This window comes from Coccinella septempunctata, chromosome 2, assembly GCF_907165205.1.
Source record: "Coccinella septempunctata chromosome 2, icCocSept1.1, whole genome shotgun sequence".
NCBI classification, from domain to species: domain Eukaryota; kingdom Metazoa; phylum Arthropoda; class Insecta; order Coleoptera; family Coccinellidae; genus Coccinella; species Coccinella septempunctata.
The window spans coordinates 32621379-32639572 of record NC_058190.1 but is presented as its reverse complement, the minus strand read 5'-3'; the positions used below and the strand labels follow the sequence as shown (position 1 = coordinate 32639572).

The following is an 18194-nucleotide window of genomic DNA, read 5'->3' as shown; positions in this document are numbered from 1 at the left end:
TGAACTACAACTTTTTAACCCAACGAGATGGAGGAAAATGTTTGTGCCATTCTTGTCTTCTTTTTTCTGGAAACTAATAATGCTATCAACTGCATTCCGCTATCTTCTTTTATTTTCGAGTTATAGGACAAAATTGAAATTTGGGCGATTTCAACTTTAGTCATTATATCTGTTCCTGTTTGTGCTAGGATGATGGAATTAGAACATTATGCAGACACTTTTTTGATAGCAATCCAGTGTCATTTTTCTCCCGTTTCAGAAATATATTATACATCACACATCGCTCTCAGATTCGTTCAGATATTATAAAAAATATAGTTTGTATGTGAATTTTAAATGATTGAGTAGGCTGAATCACAGAATAATACATATGTTTTTAAGCATGGTGTAATTATTATTTTGCGTTTGATCCAATCCACCTTATACCTACCTAAGCAAGAGCTGCTCAAAAAAAAATTGATATGAAAGACCAAGGAATCACCCCCTGAATATTTTCTCAACTGTACAGAGTAGTATCCCAAATTGCTCGATTTCTGCTGTTTCTGGTACTAGACTGGATATGTTGAAACGAGTCGTGGGCTCGATTTTCGTGAAGAGTCAATTAGTGGAACCGCTTCACAATATATTCATTTCTCTTGAAGATATAACGAAATTTTGATATTTTGTCGATTTGGAAGATGTGCCTTAACTTTTTCATTTTCAAAAATATCTAAAAACGAATATTTCAATTTCCTACTGGATTACAGATTAGGGTTAGACAATTTTGTGTCGTTTTCGGTCGGAGTGGAAGTTCTGCTGCTCTAATGAGGTATCTGAGATCGAAACCATGATCAGTATCTTTTTTTCGACGACATGTTCCTTCCGTTGGCATCCTCATTAATAACCTGTGGCTAGTTCCATTCGGATCGTAACGTTTATTGATATTTATACCCCCAGTTGCTATAAGTCTGAACTGATTCGTAGCAGATTTCTACAAAGCCTCGCAAGCTGGCAAGAAATTCACTTTCCATCAATTCCATCTGAAAGCATTGTTGGTCGAATTATTAGAACATTTTAAGAGACCGGTTCGGAGATAATCGAATTTCTGTGGCCTGAATTAATGAATATTGATCAAGAGGACATTTGGTTCAACAGGATAGCAGATTTCTACAAAGCCTCGCAAGCTGGCAAGAAATTCACTTTCCCACCCTAGTGTGGAAACTGATATGCGTGTGGAAAAGTAGGTTGAAAGGGACAGAAGTAGAAAACAGCTCATCTAGCAGGGTCAGATTCCTATATGAATAGCTTAGAAGGGCGGCGAAATTTTAATTTAATTTCGGAAACTGGATAGGCCTGAAGGTGGATTTGGTGAAACCAATCGATGATTTTTGATTTATTTCTGCATTTGAGATCAACTGTGGGAGGTCGAAGGTACAATTATCGTATTCAAGCTTGAGGGAACAGCGAAAGTAACTTCATTTATTGATGAGGTAGCAGTCGATGCATGTCGTCAATCCTTTCAAAACTTTTTACTCGCGTGCGTCAATAGCTAGTGGCAGTACCGGAATGCCCCATCTGTGCCATGTAAGATTTGAAAAAATAGAGCCCTCGATAGCCCAGCACATTCCCTCAGTTGAGTCACACACCAAACAAGTGGAATTTATATCATTATTTAGACTGAAGGCTGAAGGATCTCATGTCGATGGCTAATTGTTTACCTACGAGTATATATTATATTTGCAATAATCGACCGTTAGTACTATCTACTACTACTACTAAAGGGTGTTTCGAATTGCACGTATTCTTTAAGAATAAATAAAATATAGAATTCGTCTGTGTATTTTGACATTGTAATTGAAAGTATGATGTATGACATTTATAAAAATGCCTTCGTACACGATACAACAACGCGTTCAAATGGTTAAATTATTTAATAAAATCAGCGTTCTGTGAGAAGTTTTTTTTTTTTAAATAACGTGAATTTTATGGTTTACATAAATCGTCCATCTGAAAGCATTGTTGGTCGAATTATTAGAAAATTTTAAGAGACCAGTTCGGTGATAATCGAATTTTTGTGGCCTAAATTAATGAATATTGATCAAGAGGACATTTGGTTCAACAGGATGGCGCTACATCTCACTCTGCAAATGACACAATTGATTTATTGAGACAATAATTTCCTGGACGAATAATCCAGTAACGGTGATGTCAATTGGCCACTAAGATCATGTGATTTCACACGGTTGAACTATTTTCTTTGGGATCATGTGAAAAGCCAGGTCTATAAGAATAATCCACAATCGATTCCTAAACTAAAGGATGAAATTATTCGTGTAATTGGTGAGCTACAGCTACAGCCTCAATTGTGTCAAAATTTCATTGAAAATTTTAACAAGAGTGGCCGCCGTAGAGCTGCAAGAGGAGGCCATTTGGAAGATATTATTTTTCGTACATAAATGTCATAACTAATAATTCAATTACCAAAAAAAAGTTTTCGAACACGAATGCAAGTTATGTGTTTCATTTATTCAAAAAAAGCTGCTTAATTTGAAACACCCTTTATATTATTATTGACTGAGTGTGGTGTGGGCGATATACGAGGTAACAAGCATTCATGGTTACATGGGTTCCCCGCTCTGTACAAGTGTAAGGGTTGGAAAATGAATTCTTCAACAAACCAAATCAGAATATTCTCAAAATAACAATGAATGAAATAAACCTAATATCTTCACCACATCAGTGTCATTCAATAAACCTTTCGATAACAAATATAAGAAACAAATATAACCAGTTAATCGCAAGGCATCAACAATACCTATACCACATATATTGACGAACCAAATTACTAAAATTATAAGTGTTTTATCTGTACTATTGTTTTTTGACAACGTGCATTTCTACAGCGATATTTTGTTGTTGCCTCATTGCGATTAACTTGTTCAATTTGTTCCTGTGACCGAAAGTCCCATATTTTATTACTTTGAGGAAGGAAAATAATGATTCAATTACAAATTTAGACCGTTATGTTCGAGGTAGCCATGATCCATCTACAGACGGAATAGCAATTCAATGAGATCCTACATTATTTTGAAAGCGCAGTACTCAGTACCTAATGCCTAATGAAACGATATTTCGTGTTTTCTCTTCAAGGAGATTTTCACTTTAAGGATTAATCTCTTCCTAAAAAATTCGTCCCGCAAAGCGGCCGGGTACATGCGTGTCATATTCCTGGCAATAATCAATCCCGGAAGTTCTTTTGTGTGTGCAATAACTTTCCTTTTTTGGGATGTTTTCCGAGACCTAAGTGGGCATCGTGAGATTTTCTCCCTATCTCACCGGCTAAGTCCGGCACTGCTTGACGACATCAGTACTAAATATTTAAACGGCATGCACCAACGGCAGTTTTTTTTTATGTGAGGTAGGAGCGTGATCCTTACAGTAGACCTTTTCCATCATAATTACACTGGCTTCAAGAATTATTGACATCTCGAGCGGCCGCTGAAAATCGAAATTATGTTGGTGATAGCGCATTCTGTAAGGTTTTGAGTAGCGTGTTTCAGGTTGGTATTAGACATGAACATTGATTCATAGACCAATTGCATATTGTAATTACATTAGGCCAAACATTGACCAAAGATTGTTCGAGTTTCGTTGTTTATGTTCTTGATTTAATCGAACAAATAGAGAACATATCTAATTGTATCAATTTTGATTGCCGATTTTGGATTTCCCACTGTGGGTGGACTATTAGACGTTTACGGAGAACGGATCATACGATTGTTCTGAAAATTTAGGTAGTAAAGCTTATGCTTCTGATGTATCTGATTAATGGTGATATTCTGCTTTCATCTGTAAGCCAATCTGTAACTTTTCATCTGCTTACAGGAAAATTGCAATTTTGGACGTTTTTAGTTATCTGTAGCTTACAAGAATCCGTAACTATTTAGGATAAGTAGTTCAAAAGTATCACTGTAAAGAAGATAGAGGAATATTTCCAGAATTACATTATTTACGAATCTGTCAATACTGATTTTCGCTTCTCCATCCCCATATGAGTAGTTTTGTCTTGTACTTCTCTATCCCTATTCCTGATACTAATACTGATACGGTTTTCTACAAAAAATTTCCAAAAACATTGGTCCAATGAAATAGGTACAGAAAAGACATTTCATACTTTAGGAAGCTGAAATTTTGAAAATATGTTCCTGAGATATCGAGGATCAGTTTCGTGTAAAAAAAACCTGGTTTCTGATATACAGGGTGTTCTTCGTTCTCGATACAAAAACGGCGAAAAGTTGATTTAGTCAAGTGGAACAAAGTACTTTTCATTCGATATTATTTTCAATACAATACGCATCTAATAATGTAGCATGTCCCCATAAGTAAACTTCATGGTTTTGGGAAATAATGTCGAATTTCTTTGAGGGGGTTCAGAATGCCTTGCCTAATTTATCCAACAGAGACAATTCTTTATACGGAATGGAATAAGTCATACGCTGAAAACCCTCACATTCATAGAAATTTCACTTTATTTCAGAAACCATGAAGTTTTCATTTGGGAGCATTATACATCATTAAATGCATATTTTTATTTTTCCTGAAAATATCATATACAACGAAAACTGTTCTATTTGAAGAAATAATGTTTTGCCGTTTTTGTACCGAGCGACAAGACGAAGAATTTTTGAATAGCATAAGTACACAGGGCTTTTTTCAAAAGGAGGTACAACTGGTTAAAAAAAAGCGTACCACCGAAAATCACCTATGCAAAACTTTCAAAATGACAAAGTTGGAAAAAAAATTGAAAATGATTAAAATAGATCCTAATACGACCCTTGTAAGCTGAATTATTGCAAAGCAGAGGAAAAAACTTATCTTCTGATTAGACCATGTGTTTTGGCTTAGGATATTGGGTCGTTCGAATTGTTTTCATTATTTCTTGATAACTAACACGATTTTATGAAATGGCTCATTTCGATAACAACTGACAGAAGAGCCTTAGGACACAAGTGTAAAAAATAGAATTATACTTCAAAATCTCACCAATAAAATTCGTCTGAATTATTCATGAATTTCTTCACAAAGGCATCACAATCCTCCTGTTCGAACATTACAACAATCGTCGTAAAAATGGGATGAAATGGAGAAACATCATAGCAATTTTTCAACATAAATAATTAACTAACACAAGCACTTTCAAGAAATTGCTTCGATTTTCAAAATTTATTTTCACCCTATGTTGGACGATACAACAATTATGATTCTCTCAAAAGTGACCTGATGCATCTAATCCGATGAACTTGGTACTGAACCATTCATTGTCCAGTCATATGTTTATGTTTTGTTTCGTTTTTGCGATGCCGGAGTCACCTTCCACGGTTCCGCACTTGAAATTCAATGAAATTTTGTCGAAATTCTAAGGGTTGTATCTCAGGCATATTGGATATTTTACATAGACAATTTTTGGTTGAACGACTTATTTTGATCAGTTCTACCTTCTATAAAAAAAACTCACCTTTGAAAACACCCTGTATGTCACAATCTAAGTTATTTCTACACGAAATTCATGCTGAGGATCTCAGTGACCTATTCTCATGATTTCAGCTTCCCGATATATAAAATATCTTTTCTAAGCCTATTTCATTGAATCCATTTTTTCGGCAATTATTAAATTCAATTATTCATATTGGACATTGATAACAAAATTTTTTCAATCGACAGTCTACTCTTCAAGAATTAATCTCTGCACTTGCAAATCCTTACAAGCTCATTGTCTTGCTTTGCATTCGTTGCCATGCCTATCCTTCCCAACCCTTCTGATGGATGTTAGGAAGGACATGATAACTACAAATTTCACGAAGATTTATTGTCATCTCTGGAATATATCAAGGAAAGGTAGGCTTAGCGAATATTTCAACAAGATTATACCGAACTCATAAATCACTGCCCTAGAAGGCAACAAGGAATAATCATCAACTTCTGCCCCCAATACATCTCTTCCTGGGAATTTGAAATTTTATCAGATATCTCTACAATACGAAATCTGATGAAGCATTTCGAAGCAACATATACTCTCTTACCCGAAATCCAGGTTCCATTGAATTTGGCAGGATCTGGAAGCTTCAGTATAATATCTTCTAAGGAAGGCTTGATTCCTATATTTCTAGGACCCTCTTCTGGTGGTGACACTAAAACTATGCTGAATAGAATCAGACCTAGCACAGCCACTATAACAAGCAGGGCTATGAAGATGCCTCTCCAGTTCCTCTCATTTGGGGATGTGACAACCAATTCCTGAAAAAAATCGGTATGAGTGCTGCTTCATAATGAACCATACAAGTAGACAAAAATGCTATAGATAAGGTACGGGAACTAAAGGTACTTTGGTGTCATTGAATGTTGATCAGTTCACTCGCCCCAAACTATTTGACTTTAGGAACATAATTTTTCCAAAGAAACAGAATAACTTTGAAAATACTACTTTTATTGATGTACAAAATATGTATATAGGTTGAGTCTTCGACTTCTACATATATTTTACTAGTAGATTCTTGAAGTTAAAAGAAACAACTTTTTGCTTTACCACTTTTTTCCGATTCGGCCTAGGTAACAAAATATAGCCAAACGAAACTCCTTTCAGAATAAGAAGTTGAAACTATGACACAACACATCTGTGGACGTTTTAAACAGTGTTGCATTAAGCCGAAGGTCCTAGTTTTTACAATTTCTCAGATATTTTAAATTTTTGAATAACAAATTACTCGAAAACGGCCCAATATACGAGAGAATTTAAGGAATACATTTATTTCCCAATATCTACAAATATTGGTAAGTGAGCGTTCAACATACTTTTAAGAGTCAGGTTCTTTGAATGTCTGGTATTTTATGGTATGTTATGGTCATAATGAAGAAACTGGAAGATGTGGGTGGAATTTTGTGTTCGGAGAAGATTCTTCACATTAAGAGGGGTATACATCGTTGTAGTGGTCAGTTCAATAAGAGAAAATGAACATCTTACGTCAGAAACCAGTAATTTTTATGGGTTTCTCATTATAATTCAATTCAATCCGTCAGAAATTCTTTTATTCGTCAAACGGAAAAAAATAAAATTGTTTTTTCATTTAAGAACAAATATTCGTTCCTGTTATTAACTTTCCGATGTGCAATTATCTCTTCTATGAAAACATTTCTCGAAAAGTCTCGCCATTGGCTACAATTCGTATCCTTAGAATATAGAATAACAGGAAGGAGCATATTGCTCATTTAAATTTGACCGGAATAGAGGAGAAATATGGCCGACATATATTTCCGTTTCAACAGTGGCGTAGGACAATGAAGTTTCCAAAAAACTAACTTCAATATAGTCAGTGGATTCTGATTAATCAAAAAAATTAGGAAAAATTAGGAAAACACTGACGTAAAGTCTGCAACTTTTTCACTCTCGTTGAAATTGATAATCAAAGCGGAAATTCACCCCGCCTAACACTGCTTGGCTATATACTTAATGGTATTAAGGTCTATGACTTAACATCACCTACGCCCATGGAGTGTTATTGTCATGGGATAACCTTGTTATGTCATGAAATTCAGAAACTCATAATTAATACCTGATATTCAGCTTAAAAAATCTCCTACCTATAAATTATTCACGGTAAAATATCCGAAATCCTTATTTCCAGCAAATTTCAAGAATCCAAAATACCAAAATTAAGTTAAAACATCACTTTGTTCATTTGGCCACAGATAACAGAATCATTTGACTTCCAAGTCTGCCACTTTTCAAATCAGAATTTGGAAGACCAATATGGCCGTTTCCGTCGCACAATTCCCGTCACATTTATTCGAAAAAGCTCCTTCCTGATATTCTATGTTCTAAGTTCGTATCCTGGTGAAATTGAAAAAAGAGGTTCTTTAAGTGCTGCCATCTTTTCGATTAAAGTGAAAACTATTGTCATATTCGTAACTTCTACTTATCGTTCAAGTGTTCCGGCAACCCCATATTCTGGTAGTCTTTCCCCCTTTATGCCTTAAGCCCGTATGTAACAGCCGAGAATTGTCTGGAGAATTCTCTACCAAATTTTGGTAAGAAAACGGCAGAGATTATTTTGTATGCAAATGAACAGTGAATTCTACCGAAAGTGAGTATGTAACGGTAAAGAATTCACGGTGCATGAATTCTCCAGTAAATTCTCTAGAGAATTCTCGGCTTTTGCAAACGGGCTTTGAGCTCGTTTGGCTTTATACAGATGGTGAGAAAGTCCTGTGGTATAAACTCCTCTCAATGAAAACCTATACATCCTTTGTGATGTATAACTCAAAGTAACATTTTTTCATAGATTTACAAAAGCCTGTATGTATCTCTTCAACCGAGCCAAAGTAAAAAAATGAATAAGAAAAAGTGTTTCATTTGCCCTCTGGAATCTTCTGTTAAAATATACAAGTCAAAGTTTCACCCTGTAAATAACTTTTTGGGCGTTGTAGATATATTTGGAAAGGATATATTTTTTTATAGTCCATTACAATGAATTCCAATTTTTTATCTCATTCAGCTCTGCATTTTGTCTGTCATAAAAATCCTGAGTTTTTTCGTTTTTTTTCTTTTTGTTTTTGTTAAGCTTGCTTGCCACCCAATTAGCGCTTTCAGATCCCTCTCAGCAGTTTTAATTTCTACCAAAATTTGGTGTCACTGACTGCAAGTATAGGATCCAGGATATCCAACTCCTATATTTACACCTATCTTACATATCTTCATATAAGGTTATTATCATACTTTTGGATTAGGGTTTAAAGTTTAACGTCCAGTTTCATAATCAAATCACTTCAAGCTTAAAGCTTCCTTTAGTGTCAGTTTTAGTAGGGTTACGTCCAGTTTTATAATCAAATTTGAAGTCACTTCAAGCTTAAAGCTTCCTTTAGTGTCATTTTACGTCCAGTTTTATAATCGAATTTAACGTCACTTTAAGCTTGAAGCTTCCTTTACTGTCATTTTTTGTAGGATTAAAGGAAGCTTTAAAATTAAAGGGACTTTAGGTTTGATTATGAAACCGGCCGTTAGAAGGTTTAAAGGAAGCTTTAAATTAAAGGGACTTTAAGTTTGATTATGAAACCAGCCGTTAAAGGAACCTTTGAAATTAAAGCGACTTTAGGTTTGATGAAACAGGCCGTAAGTGCGCCTTTCGTTGTTCCTGTTATCTCCGTATATAACATATCTAACGTCCAGTTTCATAATCCAATTTCAAGACACTTTAAGCTTAAAGCTTCCTTTACTGTCATTTTTAGTAGGGTTACGTCCAGTTTCATAATCAAATTAAGCTTTAAGCTTAAAGCTTCCTTTAGTGTCATTTTTAGTAGGGTTGAAGGAAGCTTTAAAATTAAAGCGACTTTAGGTTTGATTATGAAACTGGCCGTTAAAGGAAGCTTTAAAATTAAAGGGACTTTAGGTTTGATTATGAAACTGGACGTTAACAATATTGCAGAATATGACTCTCGACGTTATCTCTTGATATGTGTATCAGGAATAAATACATCATTTTTGCTATTAGATGGCATCCCTTACTTCTTCTGAACACAAAATGAACATTCTCGATTATCTCCTGACATCCTTCTTTTTGTTTCCCTTTTCTTCTTCAAGTTAGAAGCTGTGTTGCCGAGAAGAACTAATAAGTATAAAATATTTTTTCTTCTTATTGAAGAAGAAAGTACAAGTATTTTTTAATTCATCACCCCGAATAATTCTCAAAACAATTGAGGATTCGCAAGGGATGAAGGTTTTATCATTATTATTATGGGAATTCACGGTTTAAATTTTCATTACGATGAAATCATCCATTACTCGAAGAATATTCTGCATGAAGATCAGTATCTTTTTTCATAGACAATTTGATGTCGGCTTACGAATATCAAGCTAATCGTTAACTGTAAGTGGATGTTTAATGCCTACTTCGCGTGTTCAACTGGGATTCGACTCCCATTTCTAGCTTTTGTACTACGACGTGTTTTCGCTTCTACGAAGGAATAGTGCTTGTGTTTAGATAAAACCGCTCCGTGTAATTGAAATCTGGAACAGAAGTTTCAACTCAGCTCTGAATAACGAAGTTTCCGAAATGTGGAGTGTTTCGAACTTGAAAAATATTCTTCGTGTACCTGAACACGGAGGATCGTTGGTGCAAAGAAACTAAGTCGTTTTAGAAGAAAAAAACAAATTTATTTCCTCCGAAGGCGGTTGAAGTCAGAATTTTTTTTTGTATGGGTAATCTAAGTTAAAATATAATACCCAGAGTGAACTTTTTCAGTTAAATGAAATTTCACGAAATAGTGGAAGTTTTAAACATTTTTCGCATTAGTTTGTATACAAGAGAGAATAGAAACTTCATTCAATCGATGGCATATTCTCGATTGAGTGGGATGAAAAAAATCTTTCCTTCTTTTACTTCCAAAAAGCGGGAGAATGTTTCAGTGCTCTGTACTGCGTAAACACTAAAAAATTGATAGAAGGAGAATCGAGTAACTATATTCTATAACTAAGTTTGACAATGAAATTCATTACATGCTGAAAAACGATGCAATATCAATATATACTTAAAATTCAAAAATATTATTCACATAAATGTAAAAAAGCATGAGACAAGTTTTATATTCTCTTATTAGAAGAGGCAAGAGTCGGAAATCAGCTAATTTAGAGGGTTATTCGTAAAATTCTCTATTTGTCCAAACCGCTTCGTCTACCCGCCCGTGAAACCAAACCGAAATTGAATAATCAGACCGTGCCAATGTAACAATCTAAACCTGGACCCAGATTAGCGAATTTCAAGGGTTTGGAAAATGGTCCAAATAGTAGTAGTAATCATATGCCTCACATTTAATCATTGTTTGCACTCGTCAATATAAAAAATATGCGGTATATCCCATGTAGATACACTTACACATGTATACTCAAAATATATACTATATAAACACATAATATATAGTAGGAAATGAATATAACAATTAAAACAGCAAACCGTCCAAACCGCTGCGTATCGCCGGCTTGAATTGATACAAACGAAAATCGAATCTAGTTCCTGGAAACCTATTGGAAAAACCGAAAAAAGGTTTTGAAAATTGAGACCCCCGCCTTATTTACTAGAGCGTCGTGGAGACCTAGTTGATTTTGAAGATTAAATGGTAGAAAGAAAAAGGTTCTATATATGATGTATGAACTTTCAACGGTGGGCAAAGAAATCGTCAGTTGTACATACTCGAGCGTGTCAGAGTAAGATACTGTATCTCTCTTAATAAATTTTTTTCGAGCGTGTCAGATTTTCAGCGGATATGTTAATTGGACCCAAAGGAAGCCACTTTTCGAGAGACTGATAATTCGGACGTGACATAAGGTCACGGCGGTCCTTTGAAAATGCAAAATAAATCGTTACTTGTACAGCGTGTCAGATTTTCATACAGATGGTTAATTTCGATAGTACAGACGTGTTGACCCATTAATTTGAAACAAATCAGGGGGTTTTCTAAATATCACAATTTGAAGATGATAACAATGCATTTTTTCAGAATATCTCCCTTCCTCCCTACCTCTAATCGGTTTTGTATTCATTATGAAAGTTGTAGATAATAAAATTCGATATGATTTGTAATTCGTTACTGTTTATATGAATTATAACGATTTTTATTAGTTCTATGTTTTCTTATTTACCTAATTCATTTAGATTCAAACCACTCAAATAATGCAAATGTTAAAAAAAATTTCTAATTACAGTAGGTATCTTAATTATGAAATGATATATTGTCAAGTGACATTCTGAGTCATAATTGAAAATCTAAAAACTGTTGATGATCTTCCATGTATTTATACACTATTCCATCTCTACTTTATATATTCTGCATTTCGTAAGCCTTTTATAATATTCATTTATGTCCTTTTTACTAACATGTTATTGTATTATAGTTCTCCTGGTGAAGAGATAATGAATAAATAATCTCGAAAGCTCGAGCAAGAAAAAAGAGTTCACGATTTAATTGAGGATTGCTTCTTTCAACTAATTGAAATCGTGATAATAAAATTCTATACAATTTTTGTCAGAAGCAATTTTAGATGCTCTTAGCTGTTTTCGAGCTATAGGTTGATGAGGGCGATGAGCTTAGCCACACATTCGAAAGCCAAGGTCAATGTAGTAGCCCAGTTTAATGAACATTCATCGCCATATATTTCAAAAACGTAGAAAAAATTGTTTCGGGCAAAATTTGTAGAATATGTTGAATATGCTCAAGAACTTTTATAATGAATGCGGAAACAATTTAAAGCCAAGCAGAGGGGAAAATTCAAAAAAACTGATTTTTTTGACCTTTATTGCCAACTTTTATTGCTTCGGCTAGCTTGAGCTGTCATTTATATTTTTTCCGTTATTCTTGAATCATGTGCTTCAAATTAAACGTGACTTTTTTCAACTGATTTAATAAAAACTAGCTTCCATTTTGATTTCACTAATTTGGACAAATGAATTATAACCTTCTACTCCGAAATTGCCCGCATACTAATTTTGAATTGAATCGGACAGTAATCTCGTCCACCATATGTGATCCGCCAGTTTTAATTTATCAATTAAAACTTAAAAATATTCTAGGTGGCCTGAGCCTAAGAAATCGTTCAGTGATTTGTGATTTTAATGAAGAAAAAACCTAGAGTTTGCACGACATACTCATATACAATTCATATTATAATACATTTTATGTTTGAGTAGGTACGCGTTTCCTAAAGAATGGCATTAATTTGCGTATTTGTTGTACCTATATAGTTTGTGACGGATGCCTAATAATTGAAAAACACATAGTAGGTACGAGTGTTATCATATTTGGATATATGATTGATCATCCGAATAAATTTTCGGCTGACGCAAATCATTTGCATGGAAATATTCGTGCATGGAACGAATGTGGAATCGAATTTTAATGTAGGCGTTTCGGTTATAGAATTGGCCATATATCTTGCTCTGCTTAAATTTTGATGCTCGCTAATATTGTAATTCCGAAGAATATTTATTATACAGGGTGTGTGAAGAGTGACGTACAGAATTCATAGTTTTATAAGAAAATACGCATCTTTTTCATGTATAAAGCCCGTTTGCAACAGCCGAGAATTCTCTAGAAAATTTACTCGAGATTTCATGCGCCGTGAATTATGTACCGTTACATACGCACTTTCGGTAGAATTCTCTGTTCAGTTGCGTACAAAATAATCTCTGCCGTTTTCTTGCGAGAATTTTGTAGAGAATTCTCCAGAGAATTCTCGGCTGTTGCAAACGGGCTTTATACGTAAATGAAGATGTCATGGACTCACGACGAGGAGTGGAGGGTTGAGTTTTTGAAAGGGCAACACCAACTTTTCGTGCTAGAAATGGATGGACCTTTGCCTTTTCATTATAGCGATGAATTCGAATTTTCATTTTTTTTTTTATTTTTTTTGGAGCTAATTCAGAGTGTTTGACTTTTGTGTTGTGTTATGAAGAACATACTTTTTTAGTATCTGAAATAAAAATCACAATTAAAAAAATCATTGAACATGTAATCCATACGTTCTCTTTACTTTAATCTATCTCTACCCTACGAGAAAAGGCATTTTTCGATAACACAAAATAATCAGTCTCTCCTAAAGTGTATTTTATTGGCTTCAAAGCACATAAAAGGGTAAGTTCAACCATATTATTTCATCTTCATACTCCAAAAAGCTACTCAGCAACAAGAGGTCTCTACATTTGTGGCACAAAAAAGTTAAAGTTGCCTTTAAAAAAAACTCAACTATCCTTCAGCACTTTATGAATAGAAATGTATCCCTGATTGGTGGTGTCATGGCTAGAAGTAAAAAGGACTGAATCGATTTTATCCATTTCTTCATTGGAATCTTCCTCCTAATATGTAGAAGGTTCCAAAAGGGAAAATAATCGGAAAAGTTGCATGGGAAACTGGTAAACTAAACGAAATTTGAATGTCTTGCCTTCACTTGTCTGTGGAGGGTTAACTACCCTCGATGGAAAAGTTATTGACACTTGCTGATGGTTGACAGTTGACAAATGACCTTAATGAATATTTATTCAACGTTCTCGAAGTTCAGCATTTTGGTCATCAGTAATTTTATTATTGTGGGTCTGAGTGATTAGTGGTTTGCACTTCTATATTCACTTTAAATTTCGGTTAGGTGTTAGGTTTTGTAAGTTTCATTTACGTTAAAGACACAATTACTGTTCTGAAATTTTAAATGCAACTTATTGAGTGTTTGCATTATTAATTTGGAAATCATGTTCTTCACTCGTTCAATTGTATGCAGCCTGTTCCTATGTTGCCAATTAACCATCACTTTTCTATTTGTTTATGCTACAAGCAAAACCAAACATGTTCACTTCAAATGAAAAATGCACAGAGTGTCCGCCAGAAAAAGACCCTATACCTTATATGCCAAACTATAGAAGTTACCGAGAAAATTTTAAAGTAAAATTTGTGCTTGATAAATCAGTCTTCAATAATTAATTAATTCAATACGACTTACTCATTTTCATACAGAGTTGCAATACAAAGTTATTTTGTTTTAAATGAAACACTCTATATTTCATTCGACATTCGAATAGAGCTCAAGAAGACGAAATTAAATATATAAGGTTTTATGGGTCTCGGATTCATTGATAATTTTCAACAAAAATTGTACAATATTTGAATTACTGTATGTACTACATCATTTTCCTTTTTTCTATAAATGGGACACCCCATATGAAATGGCATCCTTCAAAAGCTCTTTAAATCCCGAATCTAACCATATATATCATCACACTCATAAAGCCAGGTTTTCTGTTCCTTTGATTGTTTTTATGAATGCATTGTTCATTTTGAGTCTAGTTTCTAGTTTTCTAGCCACAAGAAGCATTATCTAGTTAATAGATTATATAGACATATGTTCTTATTACGATTGTTGAATAAAAATCTTATTGAAAGTCTAAAGACGAATCATACCCTTACAATATTTCGAATATTCGACAATTCTTACTGAAAATTATCAATAAATCCGAAACGAGCATTCTGGGACCCATAACTCTATATATATATTTGAATGATATATGTATTCAATCAATTCCTTCCATGGAAAGTTTAGAGAAAAACTTTTTTTCACTTTTCATACTATTTCACCTCAATTATTTTCATGTCTCATTTTCATCCATTTAGTAAACATTTCCTTATCATGACAGGACAACGACTGCTGGGTGAGCTAGTTTGAGATAAAAATTAACGTATTCGAGTAAATATGGTTTCTTCAGTATCCGATCTCAAAAGTAAAAATATAGACATTTGTTTCAAATTGCTTCCTATTCTTAACCCTCTAATACCCAAGTCCGCCTTGAGACTGGTTGCATATAAGTGGATAAAAAATTATTCTGCTCATATCCGCCTTCAGTATAGGTTCATTTTGTGAGTACAGGTGTTAATGTAAATCAGTTAACTATTTGCGAAAAAAAGATGTAGATTATACATAAGCTAATTTGAAACTATACGGAAATAATTTTAAAAAAGGAAAAAAACTTGGGCATTAGAGGGTTAACCAATTATTTAATTTATTGATCAATTAATTAATTATTTATGTTTCAACTGTTTTTCCCCTTCTTGTAATAAGAGGGTTTCGTGTATCACCTTGCTTCTTATTTCATCCTAAAAAAAAAACACTTGTGTGGGAGATTCATGCTCATAGTATGCATTTGTAGATTGTTTCCAAGCTTTGTTCACTCATTCATTCTCATAGTAGTCATAGTAGTAATAGAGTAATATGGAAATCAAATTTTATGAGAATTATAATTATCTACTCTACTGAAAAATGTGCAGTTACCTCAACGTAGGCATAGGGTGCATTGATTGTCACTTTATTTTGCGATTTCTGTTTTTTCAGTTTGCAAGTCTTCTTTATACCTTCAGTGGCAGCCATAATTACCACGAAGTCCTTCTTTTTCTTCGACAAATCACTTGACAATGGCATACATAAACGATTTAATAAGCCGTTACCGTGAAAAACTTCTGTCGGAAATATTTCTCTAAAGGGAATCACCTCTCAAAACATCGATTTATAAAAAATATGCAAGCTTCATGGCCTAGCTGAATATATCATATAGACGAATAAGTGAATAAGCAGGTGTATAAAAACAACACGTATGTATATAATATAGGAACACGGATCTAGAGTTATTTGATTATGAGCACATTTAAAGCTTCGTTCTAACTAATTCTAATGTACAGGCACGTTCATCAATACGGCGTAAAAAATTATTATTGGCTCGGCTCGTGATATTTTTTTCTTGCGGGCGCGGACGATGCATTCGAGGCAAGGGTAACACCCGAACTGTTTTCCTGTCAGATGGGCGCCAATAGAAGCGGAGAGCCAGGAGGGATCGAAATGAACTCCAGGGGTGGTTTTCCCCGTTCCCTCATCGTCTGTGGAAAGCTACGGGAGGAAGGGTCATTGTAGGTATGTATGTTGGGGGAGATGAAAATGTTGATGTTGGAGGATTGATTTGAGGGATGAGTGATTGATTGTTGTAGGCCGTTTCAAAAAATTAATGAATTGTTTATTGGCCTTGTTACCAGAAGAATGGAATGTTCTGGTTTCCAATGAATGCTTGTTTTCATCAGTGAGGACTTCCCTAATGGGATATTCTGTATCTGGAAATTTGGTTCGGTATTTCCATTAATTGACCTTTGGAATCGAACTCTGCGAATAGAAGGTGATCTGCAACGAACTTTATGAGCTTGGTGAACTTTAGTGAAAGTGAATCTGCAGGAAACAAGTCCTCTTGAGCATTTATTATTTATTTATTTAGCAGGAACGCAACAGATCAAATCCAATTAGAGAAGTTCTCTAATATAGCTACAAAAAATATTAAAAGCTACACTGTGACATAAGGAGAACAAAACATTAGAGTCATTCGGGGTAACTGTGCGCACTTTTGCCTCTCAAGCTATACCCTGTTTCAAATGTTGAAGCTAAGAAAATTAAAACATATTCATATGATAGAGAATTTTCTAATCTATAAAAAACATCAAAAAGCAAACAAACGAAAACTTTTTTTCCGCCAAAAAAAATTTTATAGTGAAAGTCGTAGTGCGTTCACATGCCCCGAATTGTGGGTGAGTGTGCGCACCCTAACGGGGTAAGTAAACGCAGTGCTTAGTGAACCACACAATCAAAACAAATTACAAAATAATGTCATCAAAATATTACAATATTAAAGAAATGCTATTTATTGTCAATACAGAAGCGCCTTTTTACAAGCAGTGCATTATTGTTCGTGCCTCCATTCCTAGTGAACACAACACTTGATACATTCCCTGTTGGGGCTCTTCATATTTTTCTGAACAAATAGGGCAATATTGATCGAGTCTTAACCAAGAAAATCAACAATGTCATAATTTATTCCTCACTGAACTAATGCCCATATCAAATCAAATCAAATTTATTCTGCAAATTATTACAAACGAATGGTAAACATAATAGTCATATAAAAAAGAAGGAAAACAATAACAAGAATTAAGTAATTATATAATTTTTACTACCCGACCTCATCTAACAAAAATTCTTCAACCGAGTAGTAACATTTTGATGTCAAAAGAAGCCTTACACGTTTTTTGAAACCGTTCGTCCGTTTTATTTCTTCCGGAAGGTGATTATATAATTTAATTGCTAAATAATTAGTAGCTTTCTGAGTTCTTCTTATTCTGTGGTACGGTATACATAGATCTTGTCTGTAACGTGTGGCATACTGATGGAATTCCCCGCTTTCGATGTATTTATGCTTGTTCTCATGAACATGTAGCAGACAAGCATAAATGAATTGGCCGTAGAAAGTCAGAATGTTGAATTTTCTGAAGTAGTCTCTGCAGGAGATGGTGTTGTTTATTCCTGCTAGAGTTCTTATTGCTCTCTTCTGTTTCAAAAAAACAATTTTGGATTCGGGTGAATCTCCCCAAATGAGAATGCCATAGGACATGGCGCTGTGGAAAAGAGCATAGTAGGTGTCCAAGAGCACATTTTTGGTTGTTAATCTTTTCAGTCTATTCAAGAGGAATATTACTGATGATAACTTCTTAATGAAATTCTCTATATGAATATTGAATTTGAAATTTTCTTGAATCAGCACACCAAGAAACTTTGCGCTTTTGATGTCATTTGATTCAGTTCTTAATCCTATCCTCAGAAT

The 18194-nt window shown here is 34.3% G+C and overlaps 1 protein-coding gene across 5 annotated transcripts in view; it reads right to left on the bottom strand.

Moving 5' to 3' along the window:
- Positions 1–18194, bottom strand: part of LOC123306498 (inactive dipeptidyl peptidase 10) — a 341233-nt gene that overhangs the window by 31603 nt on the left and 291436 nt on the right. For 4 of the 5 annotated variants that reach the window (XM_044888538.1, XM_044888537.1, XM_044888539.1 and 1 more), the window contains one exon: positions 6060–6273. In XM_044888538.1, the coding sequence (XP_044744473.1) occupies positions 6060–6273 (214 nt within the window). Of the gene's footprint in view, positions 1–6059; positions 6274–15832; positions 16296–18194 lie in introns of those variants that run through there. The other variant, XM_044888536.1, reaches the window with a different exon arrangement.